Below are 16,031 nucleotides of genomic sequence, written 5' to 3' on the forward strand. Positions count from 1 at the left end.
TCCCTTGCTTAAGTGTAAGTTGTGGTTGTTCTAAGTGATTAGCAAAGTATTGCTTAAACTGTTGACAAAATGAGGACTACCTCTTAATCGTATTGGGTCTATGAATACAAAGTATGTTTGGCTGCAAATTCAGAAGTAGTTGCTAGTAAAAGGATAATGACTTTGCAGAACAAGTTAAGATGCTGTAAAGGAAATTTCTGTAAGACAACAGCCGTAGATATGGATTTCTTAATGTTATAAACATTTCTGTTAAATGGTGACTCCCAGAGCATAGGGAGAAAAAAAAAATAAAAAGGAAAAGCTAAGCCAAATTCTTTCCTCAATCCACATATCAGATACATAAAAAGGGAGCAAGTGAATGAAGACAGACATATTTTAGTCTTGATGAGAAAGCAGCTGTCATACTTCAACTACAACTAAAAGAAATCTCTATGTTTAGAAGAGTGTATTTGAAACAGATTACTGCCCTTACATTTCCAGCTTATAAAATCACAAGACTAAGTTAGGCTTCTATATTATTTTATTTCCCTCTTAAAATATAGCATCAAAGTCCTACACACATATAAATATCCCTACAGTTTCTTACACACTTTCTATCCATCATTACGTAAAGTGCCCAAAGGTGAACATTAAAAATAAAAACATTACCTTTAAGAGTGGCTACACTTATAGAAGGACTGGTATTCTGACAATGCAGGCCACTGATTTTACAAAAATCACCTGCAAAAGAATACACCCTAAACAACACGCATCAGTATTAACCCTGAAGTAGTTGGTTGGTTTGGTTTCTCTTCCACTCAGCTGATCTAAAAGTCATTAATATACAGGGTTTATTTTTGAAACATGTCTTTTACATAGTGTAAGAATAAAGGATAAATGCATTACTTTCTAACTCCCTCCTTCCCCCAAAGTGTTTACTGTGTCCCAAGCTGCTATGTTGATTAAAAACCAGTTGAAAAGAGCTCTGGAAATGCATGCAACTTAAAATTCACTTAAACACACTTTAAGTTATAAAGTCTGAGAGATTTTAATTTCAGCATGGGACTACGGTTCAGTTGGATTATTAGATGTGTTTGTCGTGGTGGTGAGATTAGTAAACACTTCTTCCTTAGTTTCAGGCTGATGTCTTTCCACTTTGGTATCCTCTTTAGCATCTTTATTACTGGTATCTCCCTTGCTCTTGACTACCACAGGTTCAATCTCCATGATTTCCTGTGGTGGCTTAGGCTCTGGCAAATTTGGCTGAAGTCCATCAACTTGAACTGGTTCTGGGACATCTTCTGCTTTCTGTTCAAGTCTTTCCAAAATGTTCTGGACCTTCCTTACACCATCTCTCCTGGCCTGGCGCACATCCGCACGACCCTCAGGGTCCACTGAGTCTAGGGCTAGCAACTCTTTGGTCAAATACTCTTCAATCATCAAGTATTTTTTGTCAGTTTTCTTGCCTTCAAAGGAGTCGACTGCCTGCTCAAGCATTTGTACTTTCTCCAGAATTGCCTCCACTTTCAAAACACCAGGATGCTTTTGAGGTTCCCCCATTTCCATTGTCTTCGGTGTCACCACTTCTTCAGGAGGAGGCCTTTCCTGTGGAGGAACAATCTTAGCTGGGCAGGGAACCTTTTTATCAGCTTTCTCTGCCATGGCTGGAGGCTTCTGGGGTGGTAGTTTAGAATCCAGTTCTTGGTGGGTGACCTGAATTGGGATATATGGTGATGGTGACTCAGTTTCAGGTGGTGGGACTGCCTTGTTTTCAGGTTTGATTTCAGGCAGTGGGGATGGTCTTGGTGGCTCTTGAGGTGGGACTTGTTGCTGAGAAACCTGGCGAGCAAGGCAAGTTTATGTTGAGATACAATGAACAATGCTCCTTATTTCATTCTAAAGAACAAGTAACCTAGCATCCAATTTTCTGTACTTCTAGAAGTGCAATTTTTGCACACACCAGATGATTAATCTTCCCTGTGCGTTGCTGAATTTTGCCATTTTAAAATAAAAAAAAAGCGCTGTGCTGAAGAGTTCAGTTATTGTTTTCAAGCTGTTGCAGATTACAAGCACCAATCAACTCAAAGACATTAAACTTCAACCCACCAAATCCTGCCCATGCTCACTACAATCAGCCCTAAAAGTAGTTTAATAAGACAGGACCTTAGAGCAAAGCCCTCACCTGACTTAAGTCAGTAAGATTTGTTACAGCTGGCTGCAGTATGGTCAAGATTTCATCTCAGTGTGTCACCAACTGAGAGCTGGTGTTTCTTGAAAAGCTAACTATTTTGCTGAGTTTTAATCACATTTTGGACTATTCTTATCCTGTTCCTGTTTTTAGGAGATTCCTTTTTCCCCTAGTGCTTAGTTTTACTGATTTTTATCTTTAGAGTATTTAGATGCAGAGGTTACTATGTCAATCTTCTTAGATCACAGTGATTAGAGACAATCCCTGGGATTACTAAAGATCTAAAGAGTCATCAAATCAGAAATCTCTTGAAATTGAGATTAGTTTCTTAGCGGAAAACTTAGAATTCTTGAGATCTGTGTTTTCCTTCCCCTGCCACCCCCTTCACTTATTTGTGCACATTTACAGTGATTTTGGAAAGGTACTAGATTCAGCTCTCATGGATTTAGAGAGCTGAAGTAAGATACCTACATTTATATTTAAACCAATTACTTACTAGTAATTGTCTGCACTAACAATCTGTTACTGCTTTACCCATTAAAAATAAAATTTGGTTAGGGAGCTCAAATTCTCACCTGTAAAAACAAGTTAACATTATAACCTAGAATATGCCATTAAATCTGAAGTCTTCACTGTTTTGTCCTGGCACCTGGGTTTTCAAAAAAATATTAACCTAATTCTGCTCCTGTCATTTTCAACAAAAACTCTCTCCAGAGAGGAAATCAAGGCTTGTTTTTATACATACTCCCTTCCACACACTCACAGTTGTCAAATCCCTAGTAGTCTTTAACTGTAGTTTCAGTAAGAATTTTAACATGGAAAGTGTTCAACAAGCAACATGTTCTTTGGGCAAGAGCATGCTTCATGTAGGAAAAATAAAAAGCTCTAAGACTAGATTTTGCTGATCCTCTTGGTAACTAAAATTACTTTGTGCATCTGATGCTATCCTAAATGGTTCTGAGACATCAATGAGGTGTATTTACACAGATGCCATAGATCCCACGGACCTGATTTTCTTCTCACAGACATAATGCAACAATGACCTCAGTGTAATTACACCAAATTATACTCTGACGAGAGGAAAATCAAATTGTGTGTTAAATCATATTTTAGTGATCCAAAGACTCCACAGTCCTGATAGGTGGACAGGTAGCTTGCTGCTAACATTACCTCACTATCTCCCAGTTCGTGTAAACCCAGAAATGGAGACTGCTTTACATGCCTTCATATACCTGTTAATACAAGCTAATTTTGCAGCTTTAGCCACACTGAACAAAATACCTGGCACATAATTCCCTTCCCCTTCTACGTACCTGGGGTCTGTCTACAACAGTCTGCACTCTGATGGGAGCTGGGGGCTGTATCTGGGTTGTAACTCTGGCCGGGGAACTTTCACGGCTCGATGAACCCCTCTGAGACACTCTGAACGGAGACTGTGCTCGCGTTGTCTTAGGCTCTCTCTCATCTGGTTGAATTTTGTGAAACACTGGTTGGTAGGCTTGGTATTCGCCCTGCTGGGCAGGGTAGTGTGTCTTCTGTGCCTGATGGTAGACTTGCGCTGGTTGCCGTTGGATGTTTTCATGGATCACGGGAATTGGGATATAACCACGAGGAAGCTGATGGCTTCCTGCATTGGGTCTGCCAGAAGACTGAGGGGAAACCGTTGGAGAATCAGAAGGTCCAGGAGATTGAGGCTGGCAGGAAAACAAAATCCATTATTACATTTTAACTGTTTTGTTCTCCGTACTTTTCTCTTTAGAAATGAAAAGGAGATAATCATAGAAACTGAACTTGTGTTTCCGGCACACAAGGGATCCACTTCCTTGGCTTTTTGGCCAAGGGCCTCACTAGACAAGCCACAGAAGTTGAGAGAGCATCATTATAACAAGTAGAAACCTGAGCTACAGCATTCCCAGCCTTCAAATGAGCAGGGAGTGGATGCTCAATCACAATGTTTGCTGCTTTTGCATGGCTGTTCCTGCCTAAACCTGTTAAATTTGAGGCAAACTAAAAGTTAAGCAAACAAATTATAAGCTGAAGACAAAAACAAACCCCTAACAGAGGCACACAACTTTTAGACTTCTGATCCCGCTCGCACTAACAGATTTTTGTTTGGGTTTTTTTTTAAGCATATAATTCTGCAGCAGGCTATGGCAGTGCACATGTGGCTAATGCCCCCTTTTCCCCCACCAAGACCTTCCAACACCTTAGCCCCTTGGCACCAGCAGCCAGAGCTGCACTGGCTTAGACCTGCTGTTAGCAGGAGCGAGCACCGGGCTCGCTGCAGAATTCCATTCCCAGCATGTTCCAGGATGTGGGGCTGCAGGTTGGGAAAAGGCAGCTTATTTGCTTACAGCTCCCTCCTCGTCCTGCTATGCCAATCCATCACCTCACCTACTTTGCACCAACTCCAGCAGTTGGCAGGCTATTCTCTGACCAGTTTCACTCACTGAGTAAAAAAAAAAAAGTTTCCTGACAGCCCAGGCCAGACCAGAGCAGGGCAGCACAGCCAGAGGCAAGAGAGGGCAGGCAAGGCAGGAGAAGGGGAACAAGACCCCTCTTTTGGTGCAGGTGAGCTGCTCAGCTGCCCAGCTAACAGCAACTTTAAATAAATAAATACTGGTTTGTGTTACGGTACCCAGCACTGCCACTACTTGGTGGCCGTGTCAATGTGGGTTTTAAAGGCACAATACAGGCTCTGGTCAGTTGATACCCACACTGTGCTGCCTGAGTTTGTAACAGCAAGTTCTGAGGTCCTCGGTATTATCTCAGAGGACTTTTGGCAAGAGGCACAGTAGGCATATTCCTGAAGCCACTCTGTGTACAAGATAAAGCGTATTCCCAACAGGATGTACGGCGTTGGGGGAAGGAGAAGCTGAGCCTCTTGTCCTGGCACTGCACGGACAAGGCATTGTTAGTCAAGTCAGCTGAGAAACCTGCTAACAGAATTTTAATTACATTGATCAGACTCCAAACAGGTTTCAGAGCCACCACTGCTGAATTACAGACGTGATATATTTTCAGCTTGGTGAAGGTTGAATTTCCTGTTCATCTTTGAATAAAAATTAGGTTGATATTTCCATATATTACAAGAATACCAATTCTACTAATTCTCTAGAGAGAACAGGCAAACCAAACCTCTACCTTTGGAAATGCAAAGCCAGCAGGGTGACTTTTTTAAAAAAAATTCATAGTTTGAAAGTATGCCACTGAATGACAGAAATACTTTACAATTAATTTTTAAAGCTATATATGTAGATCTATATGCTTAATACAACTGAAATGTTTAATAGGAAAGCAAAGATCACAGCCGTACAACTTCTAAAATGGCCTGGGTTGTTAGCTAACTGGCCAGTTGATTTTTCCTCTCCCAATTTGTTCTCCGGTTTCTGACTCATGGTCCAGAACACAAGAGACTTGCCCGTCTCCTCTGCTTGTGGGGGAACTGGTATAAACCCCAAAACAATCCTCCCCCGCTGCGGGACCTGCACGGCTCGGAGGCTCCCTTTCCGCAGAAGCCATCTACATGCATCACGTAAATCATTCCAGAACGAAAGCGGGCAACGCAAGGAAAACCTTACAGATTTATGCTGCCGTGACTGCGCGCTTCTGCATTTTAATACCCTGGAAGTATTGGGAAAATGTAATCCTGTGGCAAGTTTGGCTTTCTGAAGGGTAAACTACCCGTGTGACATTCAGGTCATAAATGCTGCACCGACCAACGCAAACACACCCCAGCAATACTGACAAGTTACCTCAGGTCCGTGTGCGGCCGGCGCTGGGGCTGCTGCAGCTGCCGTTGTCTGTCCACATTGTTTATCCGTCTGAGAAGCCTCCGTCGGTCCCCTTGGAGGGGACTCGGGGCCGGCATAGGCCCCCCTTAGAGGTGGCTGTGCCTGTGCTGTGGTAGGCACAGCTTCTGTCTTGTATCGCTGCACACTGGGCTGCGGAGCAGAAAAGCACGGGTGCTGCTGTCTGCCATCGATGCCCTCGTGGATGACAGGAATCGGGATATAGCCAGCCCGGAGCTTGGGGTATCCCATGTTTCCTTCTCTTGCTGGTGGCTGCTTGGGGCTATCACGAGATGGACCGTTTGCTGATGACTGGCCTTCCTAGAAGTTAAAAACATCACATAGCACTTGCTGGTAGCTCCGCTCAATACACCTGATAAGAAAAAGCTGCCCTAAAGGTCTATCCTAAAAGGGGCATCAGCTGCATACGAGAAGTTCAGACCCTCTTGGGTCCACGCAGGGCAGCTAGCAGCAGGAGCTAACACTCCAGATCTGCGGGCAAAGGAAGAGAAGCAGCTAAATGATCCATGTATGTATGAGGCTTTCACCCTCACTTCTCATAAATATGAGCTTAGGCTTTAAAATACCTGCCTAATTACAACAGGATTTCTTATTTAGCGTGCATTACTTGCATCTAGCCACCAGCCCACCCCCTTCAGATGGAGCTCCTCCAATTGAAAAAAGTGCCCACAGGACCAGAGGCATTTCCTTAGCACCTCTCAGAACCCGCCCCGTGCTATAGAGAACATCTGAAAAGATACTTTCAGGGATCTAATCCCATCAGAAGCACAATGTTTACTGGTGGTGTTCTTCCCACTGGCCATCTAAAGGGGTGCTGATGCCGTATACTGAGAATATATTCACTTTCAGCTAGTGGAGGATCTGGTTGAATAAATATTGAGGGACAGGGGAGGGGAAGACAGGATAGCATAACAAAGAAAACACCAAAAAGCAAGATAAATTAAATCCCTGCATTGCCCAAGTATGCTCACTGGACAATGTCAAAGCTCTGGCAAGGGTGGAAGTGGTTTGTACTAAGAGCCCTCACAAGTCCTCTAGTAAGTTCTTCCTGCATCGGTCATTCTATTTTGAGGCCCCACGAGGGCCAAGTTCCAGATGTATCTCTAAGTCAGATCATATAACAAGCACCTCTGTCATTCAGGGGGTAATGTCATTATTCAGTAAGAGGAGAATTTAATAAGGGGACATATGGTGCAAGTGTTGGAAACCCTATTTTTAAAGGGGTGTTTAAGCTACAAAAATATTTAATGTCGCTTCTATACACATTAATGTACTAATTCATTCAGAATTATCTCTTTTACCAACCAAATTTTGAGTGTTCTTCCTACATGACAGTGTCTCCTTAACAAGTAATTTCTGAGAATTCCTGTAAGCAATGAAACTGCAGAGGATAAAGGCTATTAGGTAAGCTATTTAGGTAAGCTAATAAAATAAAGATAACAAGTACTGAAAGGAACAAGTTCAAAGTCAGAGGCCTGATGTTGCATTTCCTTTTACTCATTAAAAAAAACCTCCACAAAGGAAAAATTCTGAAAGCATAGAGGAGAGCCAGGCCTAGAAAGTTCGCAGAGAGAAGTAATTTGGAGTTGGCTTTTCCAGTTGAAGAACAAGGATGATCTCATGCCAAAGTCTGCACCAGGCTCCACTGCCGACAGATGAGTCATTTTAAATTCACCCTACCATGAAACCACATTCCTCTGCTGAACGCAGGCTGTCTAGGGGCTTCGGGACCCCAAAGACCAACACGCATTTGCCAGTTCACCTTCTACCAGCATAACGCCGAATCCGCAGCACTCCCGGCAGCCATCTCTCCCGGGATCTGGAGGGACGCGCAGCTACGCCAACAAACTGCGTGTGCCGGAAAAATAAATTGGAGGTGTGCTCAGCTAGCAACAATGCGAGGTCGAGTCAGAGCCAAATGTCCGCCGGGCGAGCGGAGCCGAGCAGGCTGCCGAGCAAGGAGGGAAACTGATGATTCGACAGTCGGAAGAAGCACCTCGCCGCTCAGCGCTGACTCGATGCGTCCTGCGCCCGGCGTGCACCAGCTGCTCGGCACAGTCTCCCTGACGGAGCGAGCAGGCGGCAGGCTGCGGGTGTAACCCGAGCGTTCACAGCCACCCCACCTACAGGCACGGCTCCCACGGCTATAAAAAGGAGCTTCACTCACTTCCAGCGCTGTCAGACTCCCCCCGTGGGAAGGGTCAGGGCTGGGAAGGGTTTAGGAGCTGGGTGGCCCAGCAGCACCTACAGATGCCCTGACATGAGAAGGCTCTCACCCCACAGGTGCTCCACTCCATCTGGGTGTGCAACAAATCTGCCTAAAGTGATCAGTTGCCAGCTCCTCTCTTGGCATTTTAAGGGTCTGCAATGTTTTAAACGGCTCCATTTGGGGCTAAGCCCTTCAATCTCCTGGAGCAATCCACAATGATAAATCCTTGCCAAGACTTCAACATGGACAGTGTCCCACTGCCCTCACCCTCCATGAACCCCCTTCCAGGAGTCTGACCACGGGCCTCCCCTCCCTTGTCTTCATTTTCAGACCCTTGAGGCTGCCCTTGTTTTGAACCATCTTAGCAGCCTGAGAAATCTGCCTCTGCAACTTAAGCCCTGGTAAGAAATACAAAAGCAGCAGCCCAAAACCAAAGAAAAGTGAGGCCAGAGTGCTTTTTCAAACCATTCAGTTTATATCTGAAGTAAAACTTTTGTCAGGTTTAATACTTCTTTTAAATGGAAACACTGGCCCCTCTTTAAGACCTACAGCATAAGCTATACTCTCATAATTTGTCATAATCATAAACTCTCATATTCATAATTGATTCTTACTGCTTCAGACAACCTGTGCTGCTCCTTTGGGAAGTTCGCATTTCAAGCTGGTCCTTTGCTCCAGGCTTTTTTTCCCTCCTGTAGTCAGGTCTGCTAACCACAGAAGACTTGTGTGTGTCTCTCAACAGTACAGTCATATTGGAGCAGTCCTCAGCAAAGGAACAAATGCAGCATCCCTTTTTACCCCCACTGTCAGTAGCTCTGAGGCAGACAGATCAGAGGCTTAAGAAAGTACCCTCATCACAACTGCTCTTCCTGATCTACACTGTTCTCTTCAACACTTAATTAATATTTAACTCTATGAACAGTTTCTTATTTTAGCCAGGTTGTATCACCACATCTTCAACATTCATCCTTCCTTCCCGTTCCCTTTCTCCCCACCGTTTCAGATGTCCATGAACATGTCCAATCTGCATGCTTTGAGACACCCTGCACTGAGGCATGACGCCACAGCACGTTGACCAAAAATTAAGTAGCCTTGGGGTCAGGCAGATGGCTGCAAGTGGTTCAGGCTCATTTTTACTGAGGATCCAGCACAACAGTGAGTACATGTGGATGCCAATACCCCCATAGTCAGGTTTTTGGCCAAAGCAGTTCTGTTTTGTGCAAGGAAGCCTGCATTTCCAGCCTGGACAAACAGGTTCTAGCAGACTTCAGGAGAAGCTCAGGTGTGCCTGGGGACACTAGGGCAAGGGGGAGGAACAGAATCGAGCTCTGGAAAACTCTCATCCTAACACTACAGAGAAGATATTTGTTGATTCCCTCCGAATGCTTTAAATTCCTGTTTTGCAGGACAGGACATCCAGGAGACCAAAAATGGCCACTTATTGTTTTATATTTGCCTTCTATCAAAAAAGTTGTCAATGTATTAACAAACATTGAGTTCTGGGCTTTTTCGGGTAACATTTAACACAAATCTGCAGAAAGAAATATGTCCAATAAATTAATTAAGCCTTAGTCCATCATCTTTCCCAGTTTAAGTATAAAAAACACAAATGCAACTCAGATTTCTGCATTTAAAAAAATGAAGTAAATTTCTCTTGCCCTTATCCAAGGAAACAAGAAGTTCTCTGACAATAAAATTGAGAGTAATTATAAGCAACAGAATATCAATGAATTTTCCCATCAGTAGCAGGACTGACAATCAGCACTTACAGGAATCCCAGCTGTGATCACACATTTATTTTACATTTAAGAGACAGAATCCCCAAAAAGGAAAGAGCACAAAAAATGCAAAAAAGCTCCCGTGAGCAGCTCAGAAATGTTAACAGCAGTCCTGGCCTACACTTCAGGAAGCCTGAAACACCGCCAGAAGCACAGACCTGATCCACCATTTCAGGAGGTACCAAGCAAGTGTAAAGGAGTCATCATCACCAGTCAAACGTTTAAGAGAAAAAAGCATCGCTGTGTTTTGAACAAGCTGCGAGTGGGACAGCCAAGCCGCACTGGGAGATCAGCTCACGAAGAAGGACAGCTCTCCCACCTCTCAGGACGAGGACATGCGTTTCTGTTGTGAGGCCATCACCATGATAAATAAAGGTGCAGCCAGCACAAGTTGTGCAACTGGAAAAAACACTTCATACCCTCACAACCTACTCTTGGCTTCCCATGGGAAGGGCACCGTCAGGAGTGACGCTAAAATCTGAACAAGTTTGAGGATTTTAAGTGAGTTCCAACACTGTGTGCCATCAGAATGAAAAAAGTGACAGCAAGAGAAAAAGATAACCGTGCAACTGAACTCCCAGTACCACTGTACTATCTATCTAGGGTGGACAATGGCACAACTCCTGACGTGCCCCAGTGACTGCTCAAGTTATTCCATACTGAAACACAGAAACCTGCAGATTTGGCCACTGCTGATGCTAGCAAATTGCCACTGAAGTCATCCAGATGGCTGTACCAATAGAATGAAATTTGTCAAAATACTCTGTATGCATGCTGGATTACTTGAATAGTTGTATGAAACTTGGACTCTCCCTTTTGCGACTGCCTGCGTAACACATCTTTCATTCCTCTTACTGAATTGGTCTGCAGAAAGAGAAGTTAAAGAGTTTTGCTGCCACCACACTCTTGCATTTTTCTTGACTTTTACTGATATTATTTGTAGTACAGTAAATTCAGTTCTCTAAAGCATGTATGTATTATACACACATGTAGCACCTCTGTAGCTCTTGCAGAGCAGCAATGCAAATATTTAAGTTTTACTTGTTTTGTAAATATCATCTAGCAAAGGATCGCAAATTTCACAAACATTACCAAGAGATGAACTATCTCTTTCTGTATGCAAACTGAAGGTCTACTGACTGGTATGGTTCTGAACTTTTAAGCTGCTGCTGTAAAGAGCATCATGAAAATAAGAGTATTCTGGTTGCTCAGATGACTGAGTAAATGCCGGTATTTGACAAAACGTGACTTGAGAGCACACTTCCCATTATTTTAAGCCTGGGTCCTATATGTTTAGGAAGAAGGGAGTAGTACAATTCTGCTCTTTCAGGACCAAATACAACAATGAAACCAAAACGAGTGACTGAAATACAACAACTAAGTTTCCTTTGCATGTATACTCAAATCTATTTATCAGAAATTGCTACAAATAACCAAAGGACAGCAGTACCTAATACTCAAATCTAAGAATGATGTACCAATTCTATTTATTAAAAAAAACACAAACACTTTACATCACGGAAAGGCAAAATTTTCCCCATTAGAACTGGATTCCATATTCATTTGTATTTTACTTTTGGTCAGACCTTTTCTTCTTTCTGTTGCATTAACTAGATAAATCAAAACTACTACGCTAGCTTTGCTACCAATAGAAATCTGCATATCCAAGTATTTCTAAAAAGTTTCTCAACCGTGCTTTGTGTTTAAGCATAATAATAGTAAAACATTACCATAAAGTACATTTCATTAATACTTCCCAGAGAACTATACAAGTGGGAAGGTGGAGAGTGATTTGCTGTCAGCACTGACCCCTAACTTCCTACTGCCATGCTTCAGCCACTGAAGATTTTTACATTCTCTCTCTTTTACTCACAATTTGTGCTTAAATATATACACTGAGCGCATAGGCATTTGAGCAAGATATCATTAGCTAATGACTGAAGGAAACCATGAATAAGCTTAGTCTCATAAGCTGTCTCAGTAGAACTTCATGTCGGTCACATCATGTAACCCATTTAAACACCAAGCTGCTTTTGATGTTTTAACTTGTTGAATGCAGAGTTTTATTTCCTAACATACACATGTGTAGGCAAATAGGCCTTTTGTTCTCTCTTGTAATTATCGTGCTGTACTATACAAGTATTACATTAATGTATGCTAAGTGCAATGATGTCATTAGAAATAAACAAACATCATTAAAAATTGAAGGAGAAATCTAATCCTAAGCTTTCCAGAACAGAGCACCTTACCTGGAACAAATATGTTGGCTCTCTGACAGACAAATCTTGTTTCAGGAACTAAAACTGGTTTTTTTGATCACTAAGATGATTCTTTCTTAGGCTAAAATGCCTTTGCATCGGAAAGCATCCGGTGGGCCAAACTGAACACGTTCAGAGAAAGCAGCCATGACTGCTATGAAGAGTGGATTGCTCTTAGGAGATAGCTGGTATCACCAGCCAGCCTCTCAGCTTTAACGGATGGGGTTAAAGAAAAGCCCTTTAGAGCACTAACAGAAATATCCTTGTCAAGGGTGATGAGAATGACACGCTTTATTCAGTTATTTCTGTTCACTGCCTGCTTACCTAAGAAGCAGGTGGTCAACCTGTTGCTCTCCTGCTATTAGCAGAGAGCCAGAAATTTGAAAGAAATTTGAAGAAATTTGAGAATTTGAAGAAAGTACAAGCCTCAAGATTTAGTAAAACAATGCCCCATAAGAAAGGGGAATAAGTAGCTAACTATTGAAGCAACAGCTGTGAATTTTACAGCTTGTAGTCAGGGTCCACATTTTCATCTAAATTTCATTTTGCACGTGGCAGTCTTCTGACTTCACTTCCTTAAAGAGCGATTTTCCAAAACTATAAAAACACTCACTACACTGCACCCCATTTATCAATTATAAGGCTTTGCCATCTGCCATAAAAACATACTTTTGTGCTACCCAACCTACTAGGCTATGTTAGACAAGTCGCTTCACCTTCCCATGTCTCATTTTCCTATCTGTAAAACCAAGATGGAAAAATAAAAAGAATCAAACCAATAGCTTCTGCAACATAATTGAAGATACAACATGTTTCACCTGTAATTAATGTAATTTGTGTGAACAAGCCATTTCTTCTATTTTATATTTACATTTAACTTGGCATGAAGAGAAGGCATAGCTGACACTGAAAAAGGTAGAGACAGGTACCTACAGAGTGATATTGTCTATGTACTCCAAAGCATATTGGATTGGTACGTGCCTTATCATGATGGTTCAAGAGGGAACAATTCTATTTTTGCCATGTGGTTATGGAAAAGTCCTGTCTGTGTATATGTAAGTGTTAAAAATATGATTCCTAGGTAAGAATGTTGCCACCTGGCACAAGTATTCTTCCTTTCTCCTTTAGATAAGGCGTACGCTGTGTCAGGAATTACACAGAACCATGCAAGACCTTCCTTTTTCCTCTTGCATGATTGCCCAGACACTGCTGCACTAGTTCTAGCATCATTTCTTCGTGTTCCTTCCTCTTCTTTCCAGTTTGATCCACCCCTTGTTTTCAGATTAATTGGTATCTCCATAAATTAACTCCGTTTACCATGTCTACCAAGGGGAGCTTTAAATAACTACACAAAGCAGCTTCAGGGAACTTGGACAAAGCCAGTACGCAACCCTCCAAAAATGCCCTACTGATAATTCTGCAATTCCTACATAGTACGCTTTATATGCAATACCTTTATAATCCAGTAACTAATTTACTAAGGGACAGGTGAACTGTACACCAGACTGTGACAGAAGGCATATAAGTAACATAAAAACACTGCAGGTGAGAGACCTAAATTGTTACCTAGTCTTTCATTCCCTTCCACTGATGCAAACCACTACAAAAGACACAGAGTTTCAGACAGGCTGTATTGAACTTTCAATGCAATTTCTAATTTGGTCTACCAAGAATTTTTCAGTCAACTCGAACGTGAGAAGTCAGCGCTCAAAAATAAGTTCACTGCTAAAGAGATGGGAATCGAGTGACTTAAGACTTATTTGGGGAAGCAGAGAAAAAAAGAGATGCAACAGTCATGAAATAACCAGAAGGGTGAGGATGGAATCATAGGTGTAGTTAGTTGTTCCCCAAATACCAACAAAGACATGAGTAAGAGGATAAGATGGCTTCTTCCTCCTTTGTTTAGGCCTGTGCAGTCATTGTTGCAACCAATAAATATATCACTTTTATGACTGCTCCCAGACTTTGTGGCTGGCTGCTACAGCTTTTATCTCAAACCTAAGGCATTAGCGAGCAATCGATCATTGTAATACTAGTTCAGTGAAGCTCAGCACAGTCAATTCCTTTGGTCTATTTTTAGTTGCAGTATTTCCCACTGGGTTGAGTGCATGTGGAAACAACATATGGAAGGGACATCAATAAATACTGATACAAGCCTTGTTCCTGTTTTCCTCTTTAAACGTAACCCATTTTTATCAGCACTTTGGGGAATACCAAGCAAGCAATTTAACACAAGACAATCTTGCAGAAGTATGCTGAGCATAAGTTAACACAGAAACAATAGACAAGCGCACAAAATCAAGAGTCCTACCACAGAAGTGACAGGAAGAACAGTGACATTGCTAGTAAACACTTTTTTAGTGAAAGTATGCATATACATGCTTCATGATGTTCACTGTACCTTGACCTTTGAATGATTTACTATTAACTAATTAGAAACTTGGAAAAAAATCATTAGACTACCAAGAGGTTTTGATCTTTTCATTAATTAATGTTTTTCAGTCATCTGAAAAGTCATGGTTTATTTCTCACTGGAGTACAGTAAGAGATTTTCTGTTCTTTCTCAGGAAGGTCTCCCTCGTCCAGCCTTATACTGCAATGCTTTCATACAAATAGCAGAGCTGAACACGCAGAGGAAGGACATGTCCTTCATGTGGGTAAAACAAAAGCCAGACTGAATGAGAAAATAACAGAAAGCCATCTGAATTGAACACATCTAAAATACATAGTTAAATGCAAAATCAAAGTCTGGTTCCATCAATTTAATAGGTCTCTGTCATGGTTAAAATTTTAGAAGAGCCATTTCTCGTTTTACCCGATTATACATCTAGTACAGTTTACTGCAGTCAGCATGGATACTCTAGGCTTGGCATCAGTGTAAACGAGAAGATAGAAATGAACCATTCCAGAAAAATGGCACTTCATTATTAATACTGTCTCAGCTATATTACTTAGCTAAAAAAGCTCAGTTAGCTTTAGACCTGTGCTCCGTTCATTGCTCACTTATGGTATAACACCTCATTTCATTGCCTAGGTCTCTTCAGAAAGGGAACAAACATTCAGAGAGAGAATATAGATAGATACAGTGTAAGGGTTATTTAAAGACGATCATAAAGGTGATTAAAAAAATTGCTAGTTTCACTGGCTGATTTCACTGAAAGCAAGGCAGCGATAAAGTCAGTACAAGTTTGATCTTTCTATAATAATCTCTGAAAAGGTGTGTGAAGTTTGACACAGGCAGACAGAAGCAACTGGAGAATTGCAAAAGCTAAAATCCTCAAGTTCTCACTGGAGCTAGACTGAGAATAAGGGAAATCAGAAAGCTGTTCATATCTAGTCTCTCTTTCTGCCTACATTTGTGATTTCGTCCTTGCTACCTGTTTAGGTAAAAAACCCAAGAGTCTAACACTTTCAAAAATAACTGCTGGATTTGAAATTCAGTGTCAGTGGGTAAACTGTCATCTTTGGTATTGTCTAGCTAAGAAAACATTATTTAGTAAGAGAAATACTTGCCTTTGGCCTGATCCTGAGATTCTTTTGCTAAATAGTATCTATCCCTGTGAAATACCCAGGTACTTAAATTATTTCAGAAGCTGTCCATTAATTCCAGCAGATATTCTTAACTCAGGGCTCTGACAAATGGCTGTACGAGATCAGTTACACGCAACTTCTGTCACCATAAACTGGAGGGTTTTTTTTCCTTTGAACATTAGACAGGAACTGCTAAAACCCAGCAATTTTCTATATTCACCTCTGGAAGCATTTCTCTCTCTCTCAATGACCGCTCCCAAAGCATACACACATTCC

At 41.9% G+C, this 16,031-nt stretch overlaps 1 protein-coding gene across 1 annotated transcript; it reads right to left on the minus strand.

The window, feature by feature from the left end:
* Nucleotides 1-502: 502 nt before the first annotated feature.
* On the minus strand, nt 503-6,269 carry BAG3 (BCL2-associated athanogene 3). The gene is made up of 3 exons (XM_010284175.1): nt 5,923-6,269; nt 3,481-3,861; nt 503-1,818 (listed from the first exon to the last, which is right to left on the minus strand). Exons 1-3 carry the CDS (start codon nt 6,208-6,210, stop codon nt 1,045-1,047), a joined length of 1,443 nt encoding a protein of 480 aa, XP_010282477.1. The 5' UTR covers nt 6,211-6,269; the 3' UTR covers nt 503-1,044.
* Nucleotides 6,270-16,031: the final 9,762 nt, after the last annotated feature.

This window comes from Phaethon lepturus, unplaced genomic scaffold (genome assembly GCF_000687285.1).
Source record: "Phaethon lepturus isolate BGI_N335 unplaced genomic scaffold, ASM68728v1 scaffold26253, whole genome shotgun sequence".
NCBI lineage: Eukaryota > Metazoa > Chordata > Aves > Phaethontiformes > Phaethontidae > Phaethon > Phaethon lepturus.